This window comes from Chinchilla lanigera, unplaced genomic scaffold (genome assembly GCF_000276665.1).
Source record: "Chinchilla lanigera isolate Chin_1 unplaced genomic scaffold, ChiLan1.0 scaffold00033, whole genome shotgun sequence".
NCBI classification, from domain to species: domain Eukaryota; kingdom Metazoa; phylum Chordata; class Mammalia; order Rodentia; family Chinchillidae; genus Chinchilla; species Chinchilla lanigera.
The window spans coordinates 4194784-4222085 of record NW_004955434.1 but is presented as its reverse complement, the minus strand read 5'-3'; the positions used below and the strand labels follow the sequence as shown (position 1 = coordinate 4222085).

The window sequence follows — 27302 nt, the reverse complement described above, 5'->3', positions numbered from 1 at the left end:
GGCGCTTTTGTCGCTGAGCTAAATCCCCAGCCCCAAAAAGAATAATTTTAAAGATTGAGATTATATATGTGACAATATTTTGCACAATATAGTTGCTCAATAAGTGAGTGTCAGTCAGACACAGTGGCATGTGTCTATACTCCAAACACTCAGGAGATGGAGGCAGAAGGATCACTTGAGCCCAGGAGTTCAGAGCCAGCCTGGACAATAGAGTGTAATTCTACCTCTTAAAAAGATAGTGTTTTTTATTCTTTTAAATTGAGTGAAGTCATAGAAATGTAGAAAGATGTGAAATAATATAATATAAATTATTTATTCCTTAAGGTAGCAGAATCCAGATACTAAATACCAGAAAGATAGATAAGCAATCAAAGAGTTAAAAGAAAATTTCATTGCCTGGCTTGTGTTATACTGATATCTCAACATTACACCCTCTGATACCTTAAGCTGGCTCTGTTTAATTCCAGAAATCATTTTTTAGAAATAATTTCTAATTAGAACTCGTGTGTTAGATTATGTTATCAACACATTTTTTGAGGAGACCTGAGCCGCATTATGCCCTTACTTGTAGGCTGGACTTTCTGCCTTCCAAATTCTTGCCAGGGACCTAACTGTGAGCGTCCACTGTCCAATTCCTATCAAATGGTTGGTTATAAGAAAAAATATTCATTCGAGACTGTCTGAACGATACACAGTCTGTTTGTTCATCACTGAGATAGTCTAAATTTTTCTGCATGGTTTACTTGAGGTCATGAGATAGCTGCCATCTGGCATCTCCATACACAGTATTAGTTTCTTTTTTTATTTTAAAGAGAAGGAAAAAATAAAAATAATAGTGAAACAGTTTCCAAACAGATTAGTAGGAGAGTTACAATAATTAATATATTACATATTGTTGTCTTCGCAGTAGTTATTCAGAGTACAAGGTATAGGTATGACATCTTTTCTTTCTTGTCTTTCTGAGACAGGGTCTCGCTACGAAGTTCAGGCTGGCCTTGAGCTCACTTTGTAGCCCAGGCTGGTCTCAAACTCACAATGATCCTCCCACCTCAGCCTCCCAAGTGCTGGGATTACAGGCGTGTGCCACCATGCCCCAGTAGGATGATATCTTGTCCAAACAATATTAGCACAAACCTTTCTTTTCAATAAACTAAAAGAAACTAGGTGTATAGCCATCTTAACTATCTTGTTTATAAATATATTTTTTTCTCTGTCCCTTTCTTCCTTTCCCCTTTCCTCCATCACAGTTTGTCTTTTCAACAGTTTCTTCCCAATTCTTCATAATATCTGTTGTACATTTTGGATCTTATTTATTCCTTCAGTTTCTCACACTGGTGAGGCAATATGATGTTTACACATATGGATCTGATTTATTTCACTTATGAGTGTGATCTGGAGTTAGTATTAGTTTCTTATAAGTTTACTGGGGAAGATGAATAAAAATAATCATTATGAAATTTTTGAACTGTGTGTTAGAAGAAAACACTTTCACAGGTTTCTAGATAAAGAAAACAGAAGTTACCAAGAGAGGTATATGAGACTAGCATAAAATTCTTCAATTATACACCAGGATGAAAAAAAGACAATAATACAATATTTATAAAAAGATGAGGTAAAACGGCTGTGAGCTAAGAATCCTGTATTAGCCAAGAGGTCTATTCATAAATCAGTACAAAAGAGGGACTACTACTTAAGTAGGTATTCCAACCAAATGAGAATTAAATCAGAACAAAGGCATATAGACAGAGGAAGAGGAAGACCAAAGAAACAGTAGTGAATGTTGATCCTTGTACAACCTATGATCAAGTCTAAATGAACAAAGATAATATACCCATGAGCTATTCATTGAAACAGAAGAGAAAGAGAAAGAGGCATACTGACTGTGAGAAGATACTTAATAGTTTGGAGGAGAGCAGCAAAGAGAGAGTTATACTGGTAACAGAGAAGACATGTTACAGGTTGGATTCTCTGGAAGCAGATGTTAGGACAGAGATTTGGCTGTGTGGTATTTATCAGGAAGTAATGCCTATGTTATGAGGTGAACTGTCTTCCCCAGAAACTTATGTTGAAGGCCCAGTTCAGATACCTTTGCATGTGATTGAATTTCAGAATAGGGTCTTTGCAGTTCTAATTAATTAAGATAAGGTCATGAGGGTGAGCCCTAACCCAGGATGACTGGTGACCTCAGTAGAGGAAGAAATTCCCTGTAAAGACAGAGTGAAGAGGAACACTGTGTGGCTACAGATTGGAGTGATGCCACTGTAATCCAAGGAGTGCTGAGGGTGGACAGCCATCACTGGCAGCTAGGGATGGCCATCATCAGAAGCTAGGAAGTATGGCCCTGCTATTACCTTCATATTGGACCACCATCCTCTAAAACTATGAGTGAATTCTGTCATTGAAAGCCACCTAGTATATAGCATTTTGTTACAGCAGTCCTAGGAAACTAACACAACTTGTGAACAAAGGAGGGGAGAAGGGTAAGGTCAGACACCTCTGCAGGAATAACCTAGCTTGAGCTGCCTGGGTGGGGAAGAGTGCCACCCTGCCGTCTGATCACAAGAAGTAGCTGCCCCAAGGAGGCCATGGGCTGGCATGAGGTGACTCCCTGAAGTGGCAGACCCAGAAAGAGCTGTGAGCTTGAGGCACCTGCCGAGCACACTCCCAGTGGTGGACAGCCTTCTTTCCTTTAGAGGCTGTCAGGGATGTGTCTGCATCTGCTACAGTAGGCCAAGAGAAAAAAGCTTGGGGTGGTGGGAATAGCAAATTGTCATTTTTTAACATAGGAATGTTGGTCTTTAAATGATTTAGAAATTGAATGTAACTATAAGCAAAATACATGTGAGATAAAATAATTTAGTTACTAGGAGGAAAATTGGAATTATAAGCTTAATTAATCCAGCAAAGAAGTAATAAGTAAAAATAAATATAGTAAGAACAAATCTGATAGTAAATAAATGTGGAAGCAAGCCAAATATAACTCTTCTGCAACAGATGGGACTTGTTTTGGTTCCCTATCAAATGACAGAGTCTTAGATTAGCAGAAACTAAAACTATAATTTTAAAGTATTTATAAGGAGTACAGGTAAAACAAAATAACAACCTTAAAGAAATGGATGGAGGACATGCCAGGCAAATGTAAACAAAAGGAAAGCAAGAAGGGGCATGTTAGCATCAATTAGGATGGAACTCAAGATTGAAATTATCAAATAAGAAAAAGGGATCTATTTCAGGGATAAAGAGTATAGTTCATGGGTCCAGGGATATAGCTCAGTGGCATAAGCACCTGCGTGGCGAATGTAAGGTCCTGAGTTCGATTCCTGGTACCAAAAAAAAAGAGTATAGCTCACAAAGTAACTGTTATAGGTTCTCCTTTATTCACTTACCAATATACTTGTGGAATATTGAAAACAAAAAATAGAAGTATAGAAGAACATGATAAGACTATAACTAATATTAGGAGATTTTGATATATTTCTGGTATAATTTGACAGAGTAGATGAATAGTGATATAGGTTAGTATTGTTGTAGGGCATTTGTATCTTATATACAAAAAATGTATATTTTTCTCTTATATCTATGGAGCATTTACCAAAAAATCTGTTGTTATGGCCTTAGGAAATATTTAATGAATTTGGGAGGAGGATGAAGGTGGTATATTACTCACCTCACTTTTTATTCTAGTGGTTTAAAAAATTGATGATGAAAGAATAATAAATGAAATGAAAATGCTTGAAATTAAGAAAGCCTCTTGTGGATGATTTCTAGATCAAGTTGAAAATCAAGTAAAAAATGACAAGTTACCTGGAAATTAAACAGAACACATTACATCAAAACTTGTTGGGAAATCATTAAGGTATTCAGGATTGCTTTATACCCTAAATGCTTTTGGTATGTAATTTTTAAAGAATGAAAAGGAAGGATTACATCTAAGAAAGTTTTATACTCTTCCAAAAGAAAGAATTAGTAACAATCAAAGATAAAAGTATCAAAACTGATGACAAAAAATAAGGAGAAACTAGACTAATAAAAGATATACATAGTATATAATATTAAGAATACACACGTTAAGAGTAAAGAAAAAACGGGGCTGGGGATTTAGCTCAGCGGCAAAGCGCCTGCCTGGCAAGCGCAAGGTCGTGAGTTCAGTTCCCGGTACCGGAGGAAAAAAAAAAAAAAAAAGAAAGAAAAGAAAAAACATTACTCAGAGCTTTAAAGTGACTACAAGAATTCAGTAATACAATACTGTGTGAAACTTTATGGCAATCAATTTAGAAATCTAAAGGAAATTAGTGGATTTCTAATAAACTATACATTACCAAAATTTGATCCAAAGTTAACTGATTCAAAAGATGAAAATTATAGGGCAAAAACTAAGTGCATATAAAGAGAGAAAGCCTTCCGATTTTATGAAAAGTATCAACTCGTTAATACTAAAACCTGATGAAGATGGGACCACAACAATCATCCCAAATCACTCACTTCATCCTTTTTTAAAAGTTAGCAAATTAAATCAAAATGAAGCTTTATTCCATAAATAGAAGAATGATTCTTGCATTATAAAATCTATCAACATTATTCATTGGTACAGCAGAATGGAAGAGAACAATTGCATTATTATTAATTCAACTGACACTGAACACATTTGATAAAATTTAGTAGGTATTCCTAATAAAAACGAAAAGTAATTTAAGAATAGCAGTAAGAACCCACCATATTTGTAAACCAACAAAAGCATCATGGTAGATGGTGACTACTAAAGTATTGTGTTGTAAATGCCTGATGCCACTGTTACTCAACTGCTGTCACTGAACTTCCTTTTAGAAGTTGAGTGAATGTGATAAGAAAAGTTGAACTAAACTGTGTAAACATAGCAGGTGATGTGACTAAGACTCTACTAAAATTTTTCAGAATTATACACAAGGATATGGTAAAATGACTGGATGACAGATAATAGATAAAAGCCAATCATTCTTCTTTATATGAATTAATAATGGCTAAAAATACAGATGGAGAAATCTCTATTTTAAGAAATGAAGAACAAAGAATATCTGCAGGTGAATTTAGTAAGACATGAGACAAATGTAAAGCAAAAAACCTAAATGGTAGTCAAAGACTGAAAAAGTGGAGAGCTGTACCATCTTTTTGGTACAGAAAAGGTAACAATTGTTTCCAAATTGATATATTCATTTTTGTAAAATCCCAGTCAAAATCCCAACTCAGAGGATGAAGGTCTTGTCAGATCAATCAACATGATTGAAAAGCCCGTATAAATATGTAAATGCAAGAAAATTGCCAAACTTGAAAGAACAGTAGCATGGGGAACTTGCACCCACAGATATCTGCTTTTATTTATTTTCCGTTAGTACATGTTTGCAGTATATAATATTTATATTCCTTGTGTAGAGTTGGTGCATGTGCATAACACATCTTAATTCCTCTTTTATCCCCTTGTCCCTCCTTCCATCTCTTGATGCTCTTCTTATTTGAGAAAGAGCTATCGCTGTACTTCTCATATCTATCTTTTATTTTTCTCTTTATTCCTATTTTTAGTTTATCATATAAGAGACACCATGCAATAATTAAAGATGTGTGTCTCCTTTACTTCACTAACATTATTGTCTCTGGATGCATCCATTTTCCAACAAATGACCCAAGTTTTGTTTCTCTTTATGACAGAGTAAGTACTCCAATTGTATAAAGACCACATTTTCTTTATCTATTCAGCTGTTGATGGACACGTAGGCCACTTGCAAGGTTGAGCTATTGAGAATTGTGCTGCTATAAACATGGGTATGCATTTATCGCTGTCATATGATGTCTTTAACCCATCCAAGGAGAAGCAGAGAGTAGCTGGGTCAAATGGAATTTCTACTTTCAATTTTTTGAGCAATCTCTGTACTGATTTCCACAGTGTTTATATTAGTTTCCATTCCCACCAACAATGTAGAAGAGTTTCTTTTTCTCTACAGCCTTGCCAGCCTTTGCTATTATTTTATTTCTTGATGATGGCCATTCTTTCTAGGGTAAGATGGAAATCACAGTGTTGTTTTAATTTGCATTTCACTACTAACCACTGGTGTTGAACATTTCTTCGTGTATTTATTAGTCATTTCTATTTCTTCTGTGAAGTGTCTGTTTATTCCACTTGCCCATTTTTTGATTGGGTCTTTTATTTTGGGGAGTTTAATTTTTTCAAGTCTTTTTATATATTCTAGATATTTTTAAAGCAATATATTAGCTCAGGAATCTGCAAGTTTTTGGAACAGAGTAGAATCCATAAATAGATTGAAGTATATAGGAAAACTCAAAGTAAAAAAGACAGGCTAAAAGTGGCCTGTCTTTGTAGTAAGGAAAAGATAGATTACAAAATAAATTATGTTGGTGAAATTATCAGATGATAATTGCATTTAGATTAAATTCCATTTGGAGTACAGATTTAATGTTAAAAAATGGAACCATAAGAGCATCAAAAGAAAATGTAGGAGAGTACATATATGACATTAGGTTAGAAGGAGGTCTCTTCCATAATCCAAAGAGGAAAAAATTGCAAGATAGTAAATCCATAGCTCATAAGGGAAAATTTGGCAGATTTGATTATGTAAAACTTTAAAACATCTATATGAGAAGAACCCATGAATAAAGCCAAAAAAAAAAATTGCTTGCAATTCCTACAACAGTTAATGTTTAATATACTAAAAGATTTTACAACTGATCATAAAAAAGATAAACAGCTCAGTATAAAAATAGGCAAAGGACATGAATGGAAAATGCAAATCATCAATAATCCTGTGGAAAGGATAAGATTCATTAATAGCAAGAGAACATGAATTAAAACATCTTAGATGCTGTGATTTGCCAGTCGGGGTGAAAACAATAAAGATGGCAGCGTCCAGTACTGATGAGTATGTCGGTAACGAGTATGTGTCATGCACAGCTGGATGGGTTGCTTGGACATTTTTACAGAAAGAAGTGAAGCAGTAGTCATTTGAGTAGTTAACATGCGTATCACATTTGGCCCCACAATTTCACTCCTAGGATTCTTTCCCACAGAAATAAAAGTGCTGGAACATAAAACATGTTTGAATAAGGCAGTTTATTCCTACTCTGGAGATATTAGCCAATCCTGGAAATAATCTGAGTGTTCAATTGCAAAGGAGCGTTTGGTTAAATGACGGTGTGCTCATCCTGTGGAACAATATGCAGTTGTTTTAAAATTAGGTACATGCATAGATTTGAAAATATATATATAAAATATATACTGGTAAGAGCAAGTAGCAGAAATGAGTGTGTGTTCCTGTGTGTGTGTGTGTGTGTGTGTGTGTGTGTGTGTAAATAAGCATTGGAGAGATTTTGCAATGTTATACAACAAATTGTTTTTTTTTTTTTTTTTTTTTTTTTTTTTTTTTTTTTTGGTTTTTTTTTTTGGTTTTTGGTTTTTCTCCGGTACCGGGAACCGAACTCACGACCTTGCGCTTGCCAGGCAGGCGCTTTTGCCGCTGAGCTAAATCCCCAGCCCCAACAAATTGTTAACAGTAGTTATCACCAGAGGAAGAAAAGTGTGGGCCCTGATTCATTTTTACTTTATACCTCTCTGAATTTAAAAGTTTACAGAGAAGTATTTTAAGCGAAAATACCTCTTATAACTATAGCCCAGAGTGTTCTCAGTAACTGTGATGAAACTCAGTTTATTCATCATAGGGATGATATTGAAAAGCTATCCACATGTCAACAAGCATCTCCTATATGAAAACCCACTCTAACCTCCTTCTTCCAGTACCTGTTTGAGCAAGTTTGCCTTTATCTATTGGACATTGAACATCTAGTAACTGTTCATGTCTTCCTTTGCTCTAGATAGCAACTAGGGATTGCAGAGTCACATTAGAGACTCCCCTTTATTCTGAATCATCTCTGGTCATATGCTTAAATTCTGCACATGGCCCATATTGTTGACATCATTTTGTTGCTTGCCTTCTTCTTTTCCTCATACAAGTTCCTTTCTTTATTTTAGCTGATTATATTGTATGTATCCCTATAACCACCTCTGATCTTTTTTGGGATTTCAAGTAGGAATATAAATAAATATTGAGTAGTGATTTCTATTTTTGCAGGAACCTGGGAAAGAAAAGAGTTTCAGAAATGATGAATAGGCCACCCATCACTACCAACTACAGATGACTTACCATTCTGTTTACAAAGGTAAGGAAACATAGTCTACGTTTTTAGTTAATTCTGACTGGCACAGTATAGAGCCCTTACCCTGAATTTTTTTGTGTTTTGTTTTGTTTTTGGTTCTTTTCCAGTACCAGGAATTGAACTCACGACCTTGCACTTGCAAGGCAGGCGCTGTGCCGCTGAGCTAAATCCCCAGCCCCTCCTGATTTTTATACGTTTATTTACAAATATTTTAAAACATGTATCTAGTTCATGGCCTTTAACTTTAACATTATTAAATTTAAAACAAACACTGACCAAACAGGGACCAGAAATTTTACAAATGTTTGCATATCTAAAGAGAAAAAACACCAAGATACGTGGCCTCTGCCATTAATTACAATGTGTTTTTAAATTTTTAATATTTTCCATATATCTACATGTAGCACTGTGCCCTAAAGCATATTTGAAGAATAAAACAAAATCTAAAAGTGAAAACCTAAAGAATGTATAATCCAGTCATCTGTAGATAATCACTGGAATGTCTTTCCCCCTTCTTTTATGTGTACATAGAAGTATATATGATTATAATGTTTTTAAAAATGATGTGTTTATTCTATACCTGTCTTGGCTTCTTTAGTTGCAAATGCTACACCTTAATTGACGTGCAAACATAAAGTGTGCAGAAACAAATAGTAGTCACTGCTGTAACCATTGTAACAGTCCTTGCTAGTTTACCAGCATGTCCCTAAGCAACTCACTCTCCTCTCCTGCCCACATGTCTCTGATTAATAGATCCATGAGCCTTTTGTCAGATATCACTGAACAGAAGAAAAAACAAAAAGTGAAGAAAGCTTTGAATCTGATAGTTCATGGCCCTCCTTTATCATTATTATCTGTTTTGTACACCTTAAAAGGAACAGATTTTTAAAAATAGAAGTTCACACATTTCTCTCCTCTCTATCAAGTCAGGGTGATTTAAAATACTTGAAGATCATCACATTATCTGTCCTTCACTCATGGCATTAAGGCAGTTTCTCACTGAGGTGGTTTTTCAAGCACCCTTCAGAGCTACTCTTGAAGTGCTTCCATTTGAGAAGCTGTAAAGCTGAGAAGGGAAATGACTGATGTGGCTTTCTTCGTCGAGATCAGCTGTTGCACAGCTGAAGGTTTGTTTTTGACCCTAAGCCTGACATTATAAAGCCTCTCAGGCATTTAACTTTTCCTAGTATTTTATTCAGATCTCACCCAAATATTGTTCTTAGGAAACTAGAAAAATCACTTTTTCTTTAAACAAATAAAGCAGAGGAATAGGAAGCAGTTATTTGTGTAACGTTTGTCCTTGAAGATTCCCTATTCTAATATGGACAGATTGAATGGATGCAAATTGACTTGAAAAGTTAAGAAGGTAAGAGGGTGGTTTGGTTCCTGCATAGTAGTAAACCTGGTAAGGTGGCTTTTATTTTTGCATGGCTTTGGTCACGTCATGCTCCTGGCAGTCAGGGTAAACTCAGTCATTTAGTTCCAGTGCAGAGAAATGGCTGCTGATTTTTTTGGTATAACAAGCACTGTTTATTAAAAGCCCAGGATTTAGAGCATACTTCAAAGGCTTATAAGAAAATCAGAAGTTTTATCTCTCCTTGGTGTATTAAATCTTCTTCATGCAATTTAAGATAAGACCCTAAATATTGTGGTCCTCTGATTATTCAGTTACCCTTGTTAATCACAGAAATAACTGTCATTAAAAATACTATGAAGTAAATATGAAAAAGAGAGAAACACATGTTTAAACGTGTGATACCCCTCTGGGAAAAAAGTATTTTATTCAAAAATATTAAGAAAAATATGCAAAACTGCAAAATTATATCATCCTTGTAAAACAAGGGAAAAGGCAGTCGGAACATGGGCAAATATTAATAAGGTGCTTGGTAGTAGGTTGTAACCTTAAAACATAAAAATCAGTAGGAATTCACTAATATTAATAACCATAATAAGTAAAAAAAAATCAGTAACTTACAATACCAAAACTTCAATATATAGATGGGAAAAAATAGAAAACTCAAAAGGAGAAATGTAAAGAGCTAAAAATAATATTAAAAATAATGTTAATCTTCTCTACCTTCTTCTCTCTTTTTATTATCAAATGGGGAAACGCTTATTACATCAATGTCTGGTAAAATTAGTAAAATGATACTGTATTATTTAAAATAAAAATGCATAGAACAAAACGTAGAAACAAATATACTAGAATCTGAATACTAGAATTCCTTAAGGGAAGTAGAGTTAAGAGTAATTTTTTGTGCTGATACATGTATTTTGGTACTTTCCAGATATTTTTTACTTTAAGTATTTATAACCAGAAGAAGAATTTTAGATGGCTTTGTAGGAACAAATTTATATATGTGATAGAGGTTGGACTTTTATAGCATTTTTCTTAGAGCTAACAGTGTTAAGTATACTACTAAAATGATTTAGAAGCAAAGATTTATTTTAGAAAGATTGAGGAACACAGATTTTTTTTTTTAGTATTCTGACGATCTCTTTCTTCCTTTCTTAGAAACAGCAGTACCAACAAAAACATTGTTAAAATGTGTTGTTTATTTAAGAATATCAATATGTTGTATTTCAGAGTAGAGTTTAAATTCAATATTTTCCCCTTATAGATGTCGTCAGCTGCTGAAAATGAAGACGCAGCACCTGGAAAACAAAGCGAAGAAAAAACCTATAAAAAGGTGAGTGTCTTATTTTCTTGCCTCAACTGAACAAGAAGAATACTGTTCTATTAGTTGGCATGTTGATACTATTAGAGGCTTTTCTTCCTCCAAAGCAGTTGTAAGTTGATGTCTTAGTTTTCTGTTGCTGCTGTACCTAATTGCCACAAACTTCTTGGCTTGAATAACACAAATGTTTTGCCTTATAGTTCTGTAGGTAAAGCCGATAGGGCTGTGACTATTGTCTGCAGAGCTGCATTACTTGCTGGAAGACCCAGAGGAACATCTGTTTCTTTCTTGTTCCCAGCTTCTAGGGGCTGCCTGCATTCTCCATGTCAGGACCTTCTTCTATTTCAAAATCAGCAATGATGGATGGGGTCTTTCTTGGGTTGTATCACCCTGATACTCTCAAGAACCCATGTAGCCGAGCATGGTGGCACATGCCTGCAATCCAAGCACTCTGTAAGACTGAGGCAGGAGGATTGCAAGTTTGAACCCAGCCTGGGCAACTTAGCACCTTTGGGAGACCCTGTCTCAAAACGAAAAATTAAGAAAAATGGGGAGAAGGATGTAGCTATGAGAATGCCTTGGGTTCAATCTCCCCTGTTTCAAGCGAACAAATGAATTCATCTGATTAGCAAGCTTAATTTCCCATCCAACCTTAACTCCTCATTTCCATATAATATAACCTATTCACAGGCCCAGTGACTAGAAGATACGTATGTTGGGGAGCTAATCTTTCGCCCATCATATTTATCATGATGTACACTGTAAAAGTTTTCCTTGATAGAAGGGTAGTTATTTAAAGACCCTTCTTATTCCTAAGGATAAGGCTTTTAAGGGCATGCAGTGTTCTGTTTGATATGTGAATTTTTTTACTTGACTAACTACTTTTCATCAAAATTTTAAGCATTTTCTACTTTGAATTTTACACAAATTTTAAATGTGGATTGCTCCATCCATCCCCATTTTCTAAATGTCTCAGATTTCATGTCTAAAAGCTGATAGTTTAGCCTTTAGATGGCTAAACTGCCCGCCTGTCATTACTTCAGGTCACATCCAGGCAGCCTTCTCACCAGCATCAAAGTACTCAGAGATTCCTGACTGAATGCTGACCCATAGGAGGTCTTTCATGATTTTTTCACAAAAATCACTTTGTAGGCTTCCCAGTGTATCTTACCTGACCATTCCAAACTTTACAAAGTCTGAGCTCCTAGCAAGCCAGCTAGTGTTCAAAAAACATTACAAGAGTAAGGTATGTGTCTCAAGCACCACTGTTCTTGATTATAAATTGACTGTACACTGTAGCTTTTAAAACTTCTTGCCCTCCTGCCCTCTCAGTAGAGGTTTTTGTTGAAAGTTTATTATACTTTAATTTCTGTTTTTCCCTATTACTTTTTGTTGGATAGCTGGAAAGAAGTTTTGTAGTAAAGTATTTGAACCGTCTTATCTGAGCACATATTCAGGTCACAGAACTAATGTGATACATTTCCTGTTGAGCTCTTACATGGGAGAAAATGCCCTTTTTATTGGCATATCTTTTTCATCTGACTTTCCTACTCATCGAAACCTAGAAAAACAAACGGGGCATTGTCATGTAAAGTAATGGTTTGCTTAAGGAACAGCTGGGTGAAGATTCAAAAGCTCCAAAATGTCATATTATATCTTGCAAAATTTGTGCATCTCTCCAAAGGTGCCAATACACTATTGTTTATTTTTAGACAGAGGTGAAAAGCCAATCCTATCTTGTTTACTCAAGAGTGGAAATTCAGTCAAGCATGCGGCCAACAGAGAGGTAGATAAATTGTCAGCCTGTCATTATTTCAGGTCACATCCAGGCGGTCTTCTGATCAGCACCAAAGTACACTGAGATTCTGAATCCTGACCCATAGGCACTCTTTCATGATGGAGCCGTAGTAGAAAGAATGTGATCATGGCATCCTGGAGCTTTCTAACTGTGCCCTGCTCCAGAATTTAGTGAAGCAGGTTGTCAGTAATATTGTAGGTAAAATTCTACAATCAACATCTCTAACAGGATATTTGTCTCAACAGTGTTGGGAAGATTATAAATGCTACAAATCAGATTCTATGGTCACAGCTAATTCCCGTACACAAAAGACAAGGGAAAGTTAAAGGGAACCAAACATACACATATACGCAAAACAACAACAATTTATAAAAATAAGTAATAAGTATATGGATCTTTTTAATGACCTCTGATGTTGAATATAAGTGATGAAGGGGGAGGTACTTGGTCCCTCTAGGAAAAGCACCAGAAAATACAGAACATCTCCTAGAGCCTTAGCCCTTGGTAAATATGGTGTTGATACACACAGCAGGTAGAAGGGATCGCTTAGAGTGTTACTTTACTGACAGATCAAAATTCAGATGAATTACTCAATTTAATTTTTCTTCACTGAGAGGACCTATCTTCAAACTGGAGGAGGTGTTAGTGACAAAATTAGGAGAAGTGATGATACAAAGCACATCTGCTATTACAAATGAGATTATCTCTAGGCTGAGATGAACCATTTCCCAGATGAAAGAATTTGAATTGAGAAGGGGTAAATGGTTACATGTGAGCTTTGAACATGTTTGACAGTGGGAGAACTATAAGAGAGGAGCAAATCATATCCCTATTTTTAAAAATGAGGAAAAAGTACATTCTAGAAATCAGATGATAAGTGAGACACTATTCCACAGCAAAATCTGACCAGTCACTGCACATATGGTTTATACACATTTAGAGAAGAAACATCTTTTGTAAACATGGGAAAGTCCATCAAGATACAGTTTGTGTCATATTACCCACATTTCCAGTTATCAGAGTCTTACGTTAGTTACAGTAATAATAATGTTGAAATTTAATGAATCTTCACTTAAAAGCCTTGGGAATCTCTATAGTATCCTTTGAGACAAGGTAGAGAAGAATGGACTAAACAGTATGGTGTGTTTGCAGCTGGTTCACTTGTCTCAAAGAATGGCCGTTTTGATCCCTGTACATGCAGTTCCTACCAGCACAAAGCCTGAAATGCCCTGTGTAGCACATTTTTTCTCATGACCATAATGAAGGCATAAAAGCTGTGCTTTGCACATGACAGAGAAACTAGAAGTGATAGCTCACAGCTTAGATGAGTGTCAGCAAGGCTACCATGTACTTCATTAACTAGGTCCTTTTACAAATACTATACAGTTAAACTTATTTCTAGTCCTGAATCTCTGACCTTCAAAAATGTACTTGTTCAATAAGAGTCTCTGATAACTGAAGCCACCCACAGGTGCCAGGTTAAGGACCCCCTGACCTACTGCACCAAGAACAAGAATGATACCGAAGGAATGCATAAGGAACTTATGAGTGGTTGGGGGAAGCAAGGCATGGAAACAACTGTAGAACACAGTAGTCTGTAATGAGGTGATCAAAAGAGGCAAAACCAGCATGACTTAGGCGGGCTTAGGAATTCTGCATATAGCCCCAGAGTTTTGGGCTGCTGCCAGCAACACTCAGCATCATGCGTATTATTATTTCCATGTGTTTTTAGGGAACACTCAGTGCTCTTGGAACAATTCTATACGCTCTGTGTCTTAATGAGTCATACACGACTGTTTAGGCTGGCTGGCTTTTTGTTCTTTCACTTGACCATTTCCCTAACCCATTATCAGTTCTTGGCAAACTCAGGAAGAAGATCTAAATTCAGTCTATGAGGTTAATGTCTTCAGCTAAGGATTAAAATAAGTTTGAGCTTAGGTCTCTAAAAGAAACATATTGCCCATTAAGAGAGTCATTAATGGCTGCCTGGCTGTGTTTACTGAGTCTAGTATTTCCATTTTTAGTTTTTACTGCATGTCTTCCTCAGAGTTGTAAATGCAAAAGCCTAGAGTGGCCAGGCAGCTAACAAGGAGCAAATAACCATCCAGGGAATACACGCCTTCCTTCCCAGACCAGGTGGCATTCAGCTGCAGCTAGCAACCTATGCATGAATGCTTGTCCAGCTCTGCAACATACTCTGACTTTTCAAGAAACTAGAAATAAGGATTTTGATGTGAAACCTTACCATTTTCCAACCAAAAACTGATTCAAAAGTTTGGGTTTTTTTTTTTTTAGATACCCACTGGGCAAAACAGCATGCATACTGAACATATCTGACCCACAAACTGTGGCCACTTTGCAACCTATGACCACTATTGGTTTGAAAAGAGAGGCAGGAAAGAAAAGGATGCAAAAGAAATGCCTGTAAGAATTCATTTCTGTTTCCCATGACCTTACAATTTATTTTGCAGGAAAAAATATGTTCCCATGTGAAAAAAATGAAATAATGACCCAAATCAGTATTGAGTAAGTGCCAAGATTAGAGGCATTTCATTTAATCATCTCACAAGTCCTGATGAGTTTAAAGCCCATTACTGTCTTCTGGCTTGTTAGCTAACAGAGCATTTTGCTGGGATAAAAACTTCATAATGTCTCATTGTTTTTGTCATGACATAAAATCCCACTCCTTTAATGACTGTGCATTCTGATTTATTTACTTATTTGTCTCCATGACAGGGAATCTCATGAATGTAGGCACAGAATCAGGGGTGAGCATGCTTTGTTGGACAGACAGGGAAGTCTGGCCTGATTGAAGACAGGTGTTATTGTTTAGGGAAAGTAGCAGGCAATTTTGGAAGTATGAGCTGACTCTCAGTGACAGCCAGTCGTGGCTGCTTGTTTGAGTGGTTTGAATTTTATCTTCTAAGCCAGTGTTTTCCAATCGAACTTTCTATAATGATGGAAATGTTCTGTAATCTGCACTAATGCAGCAGCTGCAGGCTACATGTGGCTGCTGTGTGTTTTAAATGCATCCAGTGTGGTTTAGGAAACAAATGTTGAATCTTTGTTTTGGTAAACCTTAAGCTTAAAGGAGCGCCTGTGGCTGATAGGCAGTACAGCTATAAGGCAGAAAAGAACCCTGACATTGTTATTGAGGGCGGTGACATGATGACTGCAAATCCAGGAGCAGGGTGCAAGCTGCATGATGTCAAAGGACAGGGACACACAAGCTTTTCTGTCAACTGACTTGGATATAAATTGGGGCAGGAAAAGATGGGAGGAATATTTTCAAAAACATCACAATGATGACTGACCTGAAAGACTTCAAAGTGGCTACCACTTATGGCACTAAAGGAGTGTAGGGAAGAGTGTTGTTTTGTTTCATAAGTGTCTTAGAAGGAAGCATGAGGCAGGACATGAGTTCATCTTAAGGATCATATAAATCAGGTAAAACACTGATACCAGGAACTCAGATTCTCTCTATTTTAAACGTGACAAACTGCCCAGCCTCCACCCTCCCAAAACTGACAGATGGCAGGGTAGCTCGTGGCATATGTCAAGTCACCTATTACTAGGTCTTTGTGCAGAGAGATGATTTGTCTCCAGCCAAAGGATGTCCTAATTTTGAGATCTGTTGGAATAGATAGCAGTTCCCGGATACCTGGGTATGGACTGATGCCATTTGCCTTTCTTCCTATTTCACTGCCCCTCAGCCCCTTCTTCTCCTACTTTGGCTTCCTGGGCCTGCCCATAATAGGTCTCCCTGGAAATGCTGGCTTCAGTGGCTGCATGGTGGGATGGGACAGAATTCCTCTGCCTTGGGTACCATCATACCAATTGGGGGGTGCCAAGTCTCTTTGACCAATTTCTACCATGTCAGGTAAGAAACCAACCAGACCAGGACACACAGAGTGTGAGTTTCCTGGCCCCAGTGTCTGAGTATCTTTAACCTTTCTTTTTTATTTATTTATTTACTTATTGCAGTACTGGGAATTAAACCCAGGGCCTCATGTGTGCTAGGCAAGTTCCCTACCCCTGAGATACAGCCCCAGCCCTTGTTTTATTAAGACCTTGATTGCTGCTTTATTCAGAAATCTCAGCCAATTTCTCTATCAGTCAAGGCAGCAGTGATGAGGTGGGAGGTAATAAAGCCCAGCCCTGACCACATTACAAGCTTTCTTTTATTGCTTTTTAAACACGAGTAAGGTAGTGGTCCAGAGACACTTCGATGTGAGAGGAAACATTTGTTCAGATATAAACTTCTTTATAAGACCTCTCTGAGAAGCCACACAGCTGGTAACATCAGCTTCCTCTAGGCAGAACCCTAGTGGGATCCCCACGGTGGGGGAAGACATCTCTTTATACCCCTGTTTATATGTATGTGATTTCTAACCTTGTGAACGTATGACCTATTCACAAACTGAATAAGTACCATGTCCATATTTTGAAAAGGAAGGGAGCTGGCTTATGACCTGTGCTCTGACAACTCCCCCTTTCCTTCAATTCTAGAAAGCTACCACTTCCTCAAAACAAGCAAACTTGTTTTCTGCTCTGAGGGAATAGAGACAGCTGAATAGAGACAGCTTTGAGTTTGCAGAGAAGAAATTGCCTTGAACAGCAACTACCCTAGTCCCTAAAAACAGTGACCTGTTGGCATTCCAAGTGCTATACCTAGTGTACCTTAATCCCAAAACCCTTGTCCCAGTGGTTTTCTCAGACATGTTTCACTCCTCCCAAACATCTGGCAAGATCAGGAGATAATTTTTGTTGTTGTTATGACTAGGGAGCTAGTGCTATTGGCTTCTGAAAGGTAGAGGCCAGGGCTTCTGTATTGTAGAATTCACAAAACAAAAAAATCATTGAAATTCGCTAGTGCCAAGGATGAAAAACCTTGGCCAAACAAAATTAGTCTTTAAAAATAAGGGTGGATATAAGTCCAGCTCTGCCAGATACTAGTTTACAACTCCAGGCAGTTTTTAAAAATTGATTTATATTTTTCCTCATTGAGAAAATATCATTAATACCTCCCTTGACCGGCTCATAGTGCTATGATCATTAAATGATCTAACGGGTGTGAACACATACCGGGGAAAGTAGAACAATGATGAGTGAAGTTACTGTTTTCATTAACAAGAGCAAGACCCCTCTCATGTCCACATCAGCCTGTGGGAACCGAGCAAGGCAGCAGTGGGACTGCCGCCCACAGGACGAGACTCAGGGAAAACAGCTGCTCAGGAGACAGTCAACGAGCAGGGCCGGAGCAGCACCATGTGCCAGAGCTGTCCTTCCTGACAGCAGCGGCTTGTGAAGCAGGGGAGGCATGTGTGCTTCCAATCATGGACTGCCATTGGGTTTAGAAATTGAACAACAAGGAGCTGAACTTCATCATTTAGAGAGCTGCTCGATAATCCCACTAGATTAGGAAGCATTTATCATCATATGCCATTGCCATCTCCACAGTGTGTGCAGATAATGCCTCTAAACAGCTCAGCATCGGCATAGTATCACCAGTGCACCCACGTGTCTTCTAAGTACTGAAGCACATGATTTCAAATCTACCTTTATCAGTTTTAAGCAAGATATTACATAGCATTAAGCAAAAACAATCAGCCGCTTCAGATGGAAACCACTGAAGAAGCCAGTCCTCCCCTCAGTCTGTGTGTCTGAATGGTCCATTGTTCAGTGACCTCCTTCTGCATTCACTCTGGAGCGGATGTCTATATGATAAGCCAGGTTGTGTGCATTTCTGCCCTCTGATCACCTACCACAACATCATTTGATCCCTAATTCCAATAAATATCACATTAGTGTCCCTATAACACTAACTACAGGCAGTGATATTCTAAATTCAAAATCTATTGTATGGCTTTCTCCAGGGCCAATGACAACTAAGAGGCAGTTGAGTTTGGTAGGAAATAGGCAAAGGGGCTGGAATATTCATTCAGTGCTTCTGTACCCAGTTGGGCCCACAGAGCTGTCCTTGCTGCACAATGCTGCTTTTGTTTTCCAGTGAGAAGGCTGAATATAATCAGGTGATCTGCCTGCCTCCCTGCAGAGTGGCCAGCAAGGTTCTGATCTGACCAGCAGGCTTCCTGGTCCGTGCCTGCGGCTTTTCCAGCTTCGTCACAACCTGCCCCCTCCTTTGCCTGACCTTCTAAGGGAGATTCTCAAAGCTGGTACTCTTAAGAAGTTACATAAGAATACAGAAATGTAGAATTCTGGAATTCTTTATTCTGCATTCTGAGAAAGACCAGCAGTCTCATCTAGTGCTCTTTCAGAGCTTTTGCTGTTGTAGGTAGTTAAAGTCATTGGCTATGGAATAACCTGTTTATCAAATTTCATTCAGTTTATTTTAGCCGTCTTATTTATTCTAGGAACTGTAACATTATTAACAATTAGAAGCAATTTCAAAAGCTGTGTTTATAATAAGAGCTGCATTTACTAGGTGTTTACTGTATGCCATCTACCATTCTGACTACTTTAGAATTATTAATTTACTTACTCTTCAAAAGAACCCAACGTGGTGATACTTAGCTCTCTGTGTCTGTGGGTTCTGAACCCATGGATTCAGCAAACCATGGAGTGAAAATATTTTGGGGAAAAAATGTCATCTGTACTGAATATATACAAACTTCTTTCCTTATTATTATTCCCTACCCAATACAGCACAACATGAATTTACATAGCACTTACTTTGTATTGGGAATTACAAGTAATCTAGAGATGATCTGAAGTATTTAAGAGGATATACGTAGATTATACAGAAGTACTAAGCCATTTTACAAAAGGGACTTGAGCAAGAGTTTTGCTATCCATGAAGTTCCTAGAACTAGTTTCCTATAGATACTCAGGGACAACTATATAATTTTTCCCATTTTTACAGATGAGAAAACTGAGGTAGAGAGAGATTAAATGAACTACTTCACGGCACAGTGCAAGTTAAATGACAGAATGAGGCTGGAATTGTAGCACTGAGTGTTTCACCAGGGTCAGACCCTCCTTACTGCACTAAAATCTGAATACTGTGCAGTGTGTAGAGGGAAGTCTTACCACAACATCAAAAGGGTAATTCTCAGTTACCTTCTGTGGTAGTAGGGACCAGTAACATACATAAATCCAGTATCCAGTCAGTTTTATATTAGGAAAAGAAAATTAATCAAGATGCACAATTTTGTCAGGCATGGGGGCACACGCCTGTAATCCCAGCACATGGGAGGCTGAGGCAGAAGGATGGTTGCAAGCTCAAGACTAGCCTGAGCTACAAAGTAAGCTCTAGGCCAGCCTGAACTGCACAGTGAGACGCTGTCTCAAAAAAAAAAAAAAAAAAAAAAAAAAAAAAGATGCACAATTTTAAAAACACGTTTTCCCTGATTAAATGGTTTAAAGGCTAGATTTTCTTCTTGAAAGTACACCTCCCTGAATACAAAATCTGAACTGTGGCCTGAAGAATGCCTTTCTCTAGAAAGTACATAGTGATTTCAAAACAAAAGAAACAGACTTTTAGGCACTGTGCAGAATACTGGCAATAAGATAAAATGATCATTTCAGTGGTTTTCTCGAATGCAGAATTCAAAATTGGTAGTAACGGGTGAGCTCCTCTTGGCAGGTGTGACACGTTTTGAGTTGTCCAATTAGGAGGAGAATACATTTTCAAACCTAGCTGCCAGTGCCACGGACTGTCACTGAAGGAGAAAGACTTGCTAATAACCTGCTCAGTAGCAAATGAAGATTAAAAAAGAAAGCCTGGGTAGGAGAGTGACTGTTTGGAAAGTTATTTTCCCCATGGGAATCAAGTTCTTCCCAAATGGAGCAGTGCTTTTTCTGGTGAGTTCAGTTCACTGTCTGTTGGTCCCACATCAGCGATTTTTCTCATACCAGAGAAAGGAAGGTGGGGCCGCTCATTCCTCCCCACGAAACAGTCACCCTTGAAACTTTATTCAGCAAATCGTAAAGGAGAGAAGAAAAAGGAAGTGCTGTGCTATCTCTGTGGAGACTGCAAAATTACCATTCTCGAATATGTATTTCCCGGACAGCCCTAGACACAAAGAGGGCTGCATTACAATGAAATGCCTACGCTTTCACAAGATTTTAACTGACGCTTTTGCCAGTGGAGATGTGAGCTAATGTCGCCCTTACATCCATGATTTTCATGTATCCAGGGTGTGTTGCTGTGGAGAGCATGGTCTGTGAGCACTGACTATGAAACACAGATCTGAAATATAAGCTATCAGGCCTTCACTCTCCTCAGCGAAGCTTTCATCTTGTGGCCTTGTCATTTGTTGTGGGTGTGGTTAGCGCTTGGAATATGAGACACCTTTGATTTATGCCCACCTACTCACTCAGTTATTCAGATGACAAGTATTTAGTTAGCATGGCGCTAAGCTAGGCCTTGGCAATAGAAGGAAGGCCAAGAAAGACAAAGTCCTTGCCCTAATAATGCTATCATTGTCGTGGTAAAAAATAGAGCAGAAAGAAATAATTAATCAAAAAAGTGCCCGCTTTAATAATGACAAAATGGCATGCTAAGAATGAAGACAGTTTTCAGGGAGCCCCCCTCAGGAGGTGACCTGGGGGCTGGGATTACAGGTCTGAGAAGAGATAAAAGAGCATTGTTAGCAGAGGATGCTGTTTGCCAAGCCCTGGAGGCAGGAAGGAGCTGGTTGAATTCAAGGAACTAAGGAGAGGCCTTTGTGAAAAAGAAGGCAAGTGAGGTAAAAGCAACAGTTTTCAACTAGAGTGGATTTTGTCTGCCTGGTGACAACAGACAATGATGTCACTACTTGGGGATGCTACTGGCATCGGTGGGTGCAGATCAGGGACTACTGTGACGTATCCTGCAACACCCAGGACTGCCCCTCACCACAAACAACCTGCAGCCCGAAATCCCATTAGTGCTACATTGAGAAAACCTGGGTTAGAGAAGTAGCCTAGAGTAAGAGGGTAGACCGGGAAGAAAAAGAAGGAAACAAATTTGCAATACACCTCACGGTTGACACTGATTGGGCCACGGTTGGATATGGGGCTGGGAATAACTGCTGATCCCAATTCTAATGCAGACTTCTGGGTGGATGATCCTTTTAGCTAATGGAGAGGAACAGTGAGGGAAACCAAGTCTTCAGATTTGGACATGGTAGTTTGGGAATGTCAGTGAGCCAGTGAAGGGGAGAATCAAATAGGTGGTTGGACATGTGGCTTGAGAAGAGGGGAGGGGTGAGGGACTCTGCATCAGTGTAAGTTGTATATGAAACATGAATGAATTTCATATTTAGACCCCGGACGCTTCCCCATGATATTTCATGTTGTAGAATATGTAAATATTCTAAAATCTGAAAAAAAATTCCAAAATACAAAACATTTCTGGTCCGCAGCATTTTTGATAAGGTTACTCAACCTATATTCCTATATTGTTTACTTGTTAAAAGTAAACAAAACTGGCCAAGCCATTGCCTTCTGGTTTTCCACTGGCCTTCTCTTGCCTATGGAAAAAAAATTCATGTTCCACAGCAGGTCAGTGAGTCCTTTTAAGTCCTTCCCCGGTGGGCTTGTTGAGACCCAGCTCCTGTCATTCTCTTGGACACACACTTAACCCACACCAAACATTTCACTTTTCTTTTTTCCATCCCCATTCCTTTTCACACGTGCTGGTCACTCTGTGATCTCTTCATTCCAGAATCAGCTCTCTCGTGGCTTTTGCCGACCTTCCCAGATAGTGGCTGTCAGTCACCTCTTCCCCAAGACTCACATGGCTCCCTACACTCTCCTCTGTTATATTAGGGATAACTTTGTCCTAAAATAACCCTGCATAGCTGTGTCCTGCCAACTGCACCGTGAGTACTGAGGAGCAAGGCCCTCACCTAGGCAGCTTGATATCCGCAGGGTCTCACACAGTGCCTGGCACAGAGCCTGTCCAAGGGATGGGTTGCTTTTTCCTTCTTAACTCTAAAATTTTCAGACTTTCCAGAAACAGATATTCTTGATCCTACAGTTCTAGATCTGTAATTAGAGGTGAGATATCTTGGGGTGGAGGACAGAGGGGGTGGAATTTATACTTTTGTTTGTTTGTTTGTTTTTGTTTTTTTTGATACTGGGAATTGAACTTGTGACCTTGAGCTTGCTAGTCGGGTGCTTGAGCCACTAAGCTGTATCCCCAGCCCTCACATTTATACTTTGGATGTTCAAGTTACAGGAAGTATACTTAAAGAGAATTCAGTGCCATTCCCTTGGCTTTTTCTATATCAAAGATGACAGTCATTGTGATTATCTGTGTCCTGGCTCACTGTACTTATCTTTTAAAGTTGGCTATTAATGATGTAGTATCATTAATTAAGACTGTAGTCTACACACTGCCTGTGGTCAAGCCTTCATGGGACAGCTTCAGCAACAAATTTGAAAAACAGCCTTTCCCCAACTCTGGTGCCTAAAAGGTTCTTTTCCAGATGTGTCCTGTCTTAGTTACTTTGCTTGTTGCTGAGACAAAATACCTGGCACCCAAAGTTGAAGGAGAAAGGTTTATTTGGCTCACAGTTTGTAGAGGTTTAGGTTCATAGTTGGCTGGCTGCAAGGTAGGGTGGCATGGCAGAGGGGCATCACCAATGAGAAACAGTCCATGGTAAGCAGAAGGCAGCAAGCTACAAGGAACAAACAGTGACTCTCTTATCTGGGCTTCTAACTCTTAGAGCAGGTAGCACTCACCCCCAGGGTGGAGCACCCTTAATCCTACCCCTAACTATGCCAAACAATCAGTGGTATTAATTTAGTAATCAGACACCCTTGATCCCAGCATCACACACTGCAGATCCAGCCACCTGCAAAAAGCCCCACCTATAACTTCATGAGGCTTTGAGGGGACATCTAGACACAAGCCACAACATGGCCCAATTAAACGCTACCCGTGGATGGTGCCAGTTATTGTAAGGGAGTTGAGATTTGGGATTGCTTATGCCCATTTCTCCACCACAGCACCATGACAGATACCCCTCCCTTTGTGACATGCAAGGAACAGGATCCGTGATTGTTCTAGATTGCTGTTTCAGAGGAAGTGAGAGAAAACAGTAACCTAGTCATTTTAAATGCAACTCTAAAGCCAGACATGGTGGCGCACTCCTGTAATCCAAGCACTCAAGAAGAAGATCACCTTGAGTTCAAGGTCAACCTGGGCTACATCTGTGGACCCGGCCATCTGGTTGAATGTGCCACGAATGAGCTCAGCCTGGTGTAGGGCAAGTAATGTCTAAGCATGGCAATACTGCAGTATGGTTTGAGTATTTAATCTAATGCTTTAGGCGAAGGCACAGGGAAAATGATAAATCACCGTGCATGTATTAAATTGCTATTTTGCTGAATGCCTGACCATTCCCAAGGGAACTTAAATGCTTAGAGAACAGGGACTGGGCAGGCCAGACAGAAGTCAAGGGGTAGAGAGGGGACAAACATCACTGCCACCCTCTCCACACCCGGGCAGTCTTCAAAGCTTGGAATTGTGGCTCGTCCTGTTCTACCTCTGTGACAGTCCCTATTATGGAGTATGGAAGAAAACATTTTGTCTTCAAAAAAGCAGCGAATTTCTGTGGCAAAGGAAATCTAACACCTATGCATTAAAGATACATTTTAAGAAAGACGCATGTCTAGAAAGGGAAAATTTTTTCTGTGCCCTCCATCATATTAAATGAAGTTACAACTTTTCTCCTGCGCTGTACCTCCCTTCAGTGTCTGACTTACTTCAGGAAACTATACCGGGCTTCCAGATCCCTCTTCCTCCTCTGCGTTAATACACTCTCGCTGCTGTTCCTAGGCCGATGGAATGCTCCTAGGGAGAACAAATGCCATTCTGTCTAAGGACACAGCAAGCAATTCAGTGCGGCGAGGGGAGGGGGTGAAGACAGCAAAATGGCTTTAAATGGGGGAAGGGCAGGCCCTGTCTAGCCATTACTTTGCATCTGTTTTTTTAAAAATCATGGAAAAATTAAGCAGTACAAGCAGCATAGTCCCTCCCTCCAGATTATTTCTTTATTTTTAACTTATTAATGATTCTAAACTTGGAGGTTAATCAGTTCTGCTGTTCCCCTCCATCTCCAGTATTCTGTGGAATATAATCTTTGGCTATAACCTTACAGCTAGCCATGTCTTAAGGTTGTAAATACAAAAGAGAATTTAAAGCACTGAAGTTGCACTGGAGAACAAAATCAGAGGATACAGCCTGCTGAGATTCTGTTTTGTAAAAAGAAACTGTTTTCCAAAGTATTCCTTTTATAATTGAACGTAAGATTCACCAGGTTTGCTATGATTTTGAAGCTTTAGCAAAGGTCCACATAATTAAAGTAAGGCCACCTTTGACGTAAACAGTGCTCCATCACTGCAGTATTCTGTAAAATGAATACAGCTGCTCTTACTTTCTAGGTAGCTGTTGTGTAGTTCATACAATTTTCCCTGCTTTTATTTGGATTGTCTTATTTCTTAGCTGTACATATAAGCATATAAGCCTTTTTTTGTCTGGAATAAGCAACCAAGTAAACTTGCTTTGATAAAAATAAAAAATAAAGCTCAGGGGTGCAGCACCTGCCTGGCAATCATGAGGTCCTGTGTTCAATTCCCAATATCATAAATAAATAAATAAATAAATAAACAAACAAATAAATAACAAAACAACAAAGTATTCCATATAATAAAAATCACTAAAGTTTCCATTTCCTTTTGGAATTTAGGACATGCCAACTCGGACTGCATTGGTATCTATGTCTACACTTTATATTCATTTATTTTTTTCCTGGGCAAGTTTATCCTTAGTATATTAGCTACTTCCACTGACACACATATTACCCATTTTTCGGTGTTTTTTGTTTTTATTATGGTGATCCTGAATTGTTTCCAGAGAGTTCACAGATGGGTGACACTGCACAGTGTTACACAGTTCCTGACTTATTTAGCCAGGTAGAGGGTGTCTTACCAGAAACCGGGTGACTATACAGAGCAGACATGGCACATGTGCCTGTGGCATCCCTTGGCCCTCAGAAGGCCTACTGGAGACACACATTGGCTGTTATGCAAAATAGAGTCTTGCCAAACCTGGGGACCAGGTCCTTGCCCACTGCCTTTGAGCTCCATTTGCACGAGGGAAGAATGTAAATAGAAAACATTTACTCCGGAAATAGAAAACACTACTGACATCTGTGTCCTTTCTGCCTATTGACCTGAACTCAGCCTCACACTTGGACCAGAAAACACTGAACAACCAGAATAATACCTTTGTTTCCAGCCTTGTAAGTCCTGGAAAGCCCATTTCCTCAGTTCGTAAAACGGGCACCTACTTGCTTCAGGCAGGGAAGCAGCAGTGCACACAGGGGACTGGCCTGTGACCTCTTGAAACCAAGTTAAAGAGTCTGAGCATGTCAGCACTGTTAAGAAGTTGCTTCGGGCCGGGGATGTGGCTCAGTGGTAGAGCCCTTGCCTTGCAAGAGCAAAGTCCTGGTTTCTGTCCACACTACAGAAAGCACAAGAAGTTGCTTTGAAAAGCACCATCCCATTTTGGAGTCCCCTCTCTGAGTAAGCAAGTGCCTATTTTCCTGAGTCCTCACTAACACTGAGCACTATTTTTGTAAATATATATCTTTGCCAGGGAGGTGAAAATGCCTCCATTCTAATTTGCATTTGCATTCACTTTTATCACTGGTAACACTGACATTTTTCCAGATTATTTTTATTGATTTACAAGTTTTCTTTCGAGACTTCTTTATGAATACCCTTTGCTGTTTTATTGGTAAGCACTACTTATACATGAAGGGTGTTTTGTTTTTGTCACAAATGTTTTTCTGACCTTAAACTTTTAAATGTAATTTTTTTCTAAAAAATCTTTTGTTTTCAGTTGGCTCAGTAATTGTACATATTTCTGGTGATATTTTGATACATATAAATGCATATAATCAAATCAGGATATGTAGCATATCCATGACCATATACATTTATCATTTCTTGGTGATAAGAATATTCACTTTATTCTACTATGGTGAAGTGGACAATGTGGTACTTATAACTGCAGCACATCACTGGGCTATGGGACATTAGGACTTATTCCTGTTACCTCATGGTGACATTGTACACGCTGACTGACTTCTCCCTCCCTCTCTCTCCCTTATACGTGTTTTTTTAACCAAATCAAATTTGTTAATATTTCCCTTAAGGCTTTCTCTTTGCTTGTCTTTTTCAATTTTCAAGATAAGTAATGCCTTGTTTTAATTATAATAACTTGTAGTATAATACTTCCTTTGGTATTTATAATTTTCAAGAATTTCCTGTTGATGCATTTACATTTATTCCGCTAACTGAATTTTAGAATTATAAGGTCATTACCTCTAAAAGTACTTTGCTCTCATTTTGTTGAAATTGTATTGAATATACTAATGAACTTGGGGAAAAATAGTATCTTTAAACTATTATGTCGTTCCTTTCAAGAATAAAATGCCTCAGAATTGTCTTTTATGATCTCACCTATTTTTTTTCTTCATAGAAACTGTACCTATTTTTAGTTCAGTATTCAGTGTGTTCCTGGGTAAATCACATGGGGCATTTTTTATTGTAAATGCTTGAGATTTTCTTTTGTTTTTATTTTTTTCCAATTGTGAATGAGATTCATTTTC

The 27302-nt window shown here is 38.4% G+C and overlaps 1 protein-coding gene across 5 annotated transcripts in view; it reads left to right on the top strand.

Annotated features, from left to right (window-relative positions):
* Positions 1-27302, top strand: part of Pip5k1b (phosphatidylinositol-4-phosphate 5-kinase, type I, beta) — a 294854-nt gene that overhangs the window by 92987 nt on the left and 174565 nt on the right. For all 5 annotated transcript variants that reach the window (XM_005388578.2, XM_013516348.1, XM_013516346.1 and 2 more), the window contains exons 2-3: positions 8112-8199; positions 10818-10886. In XM_005388578.2, coding sequence (XP_005388635.1) covers positions 10818-10886 — 69 coding nt within the window. In that variant the 5' untranslated portion in view covers positions 8112-8199. The remainder of the gene's footprint in view (positions 1-8111; positions 8200-10817; positions 10887-27302) is intronic.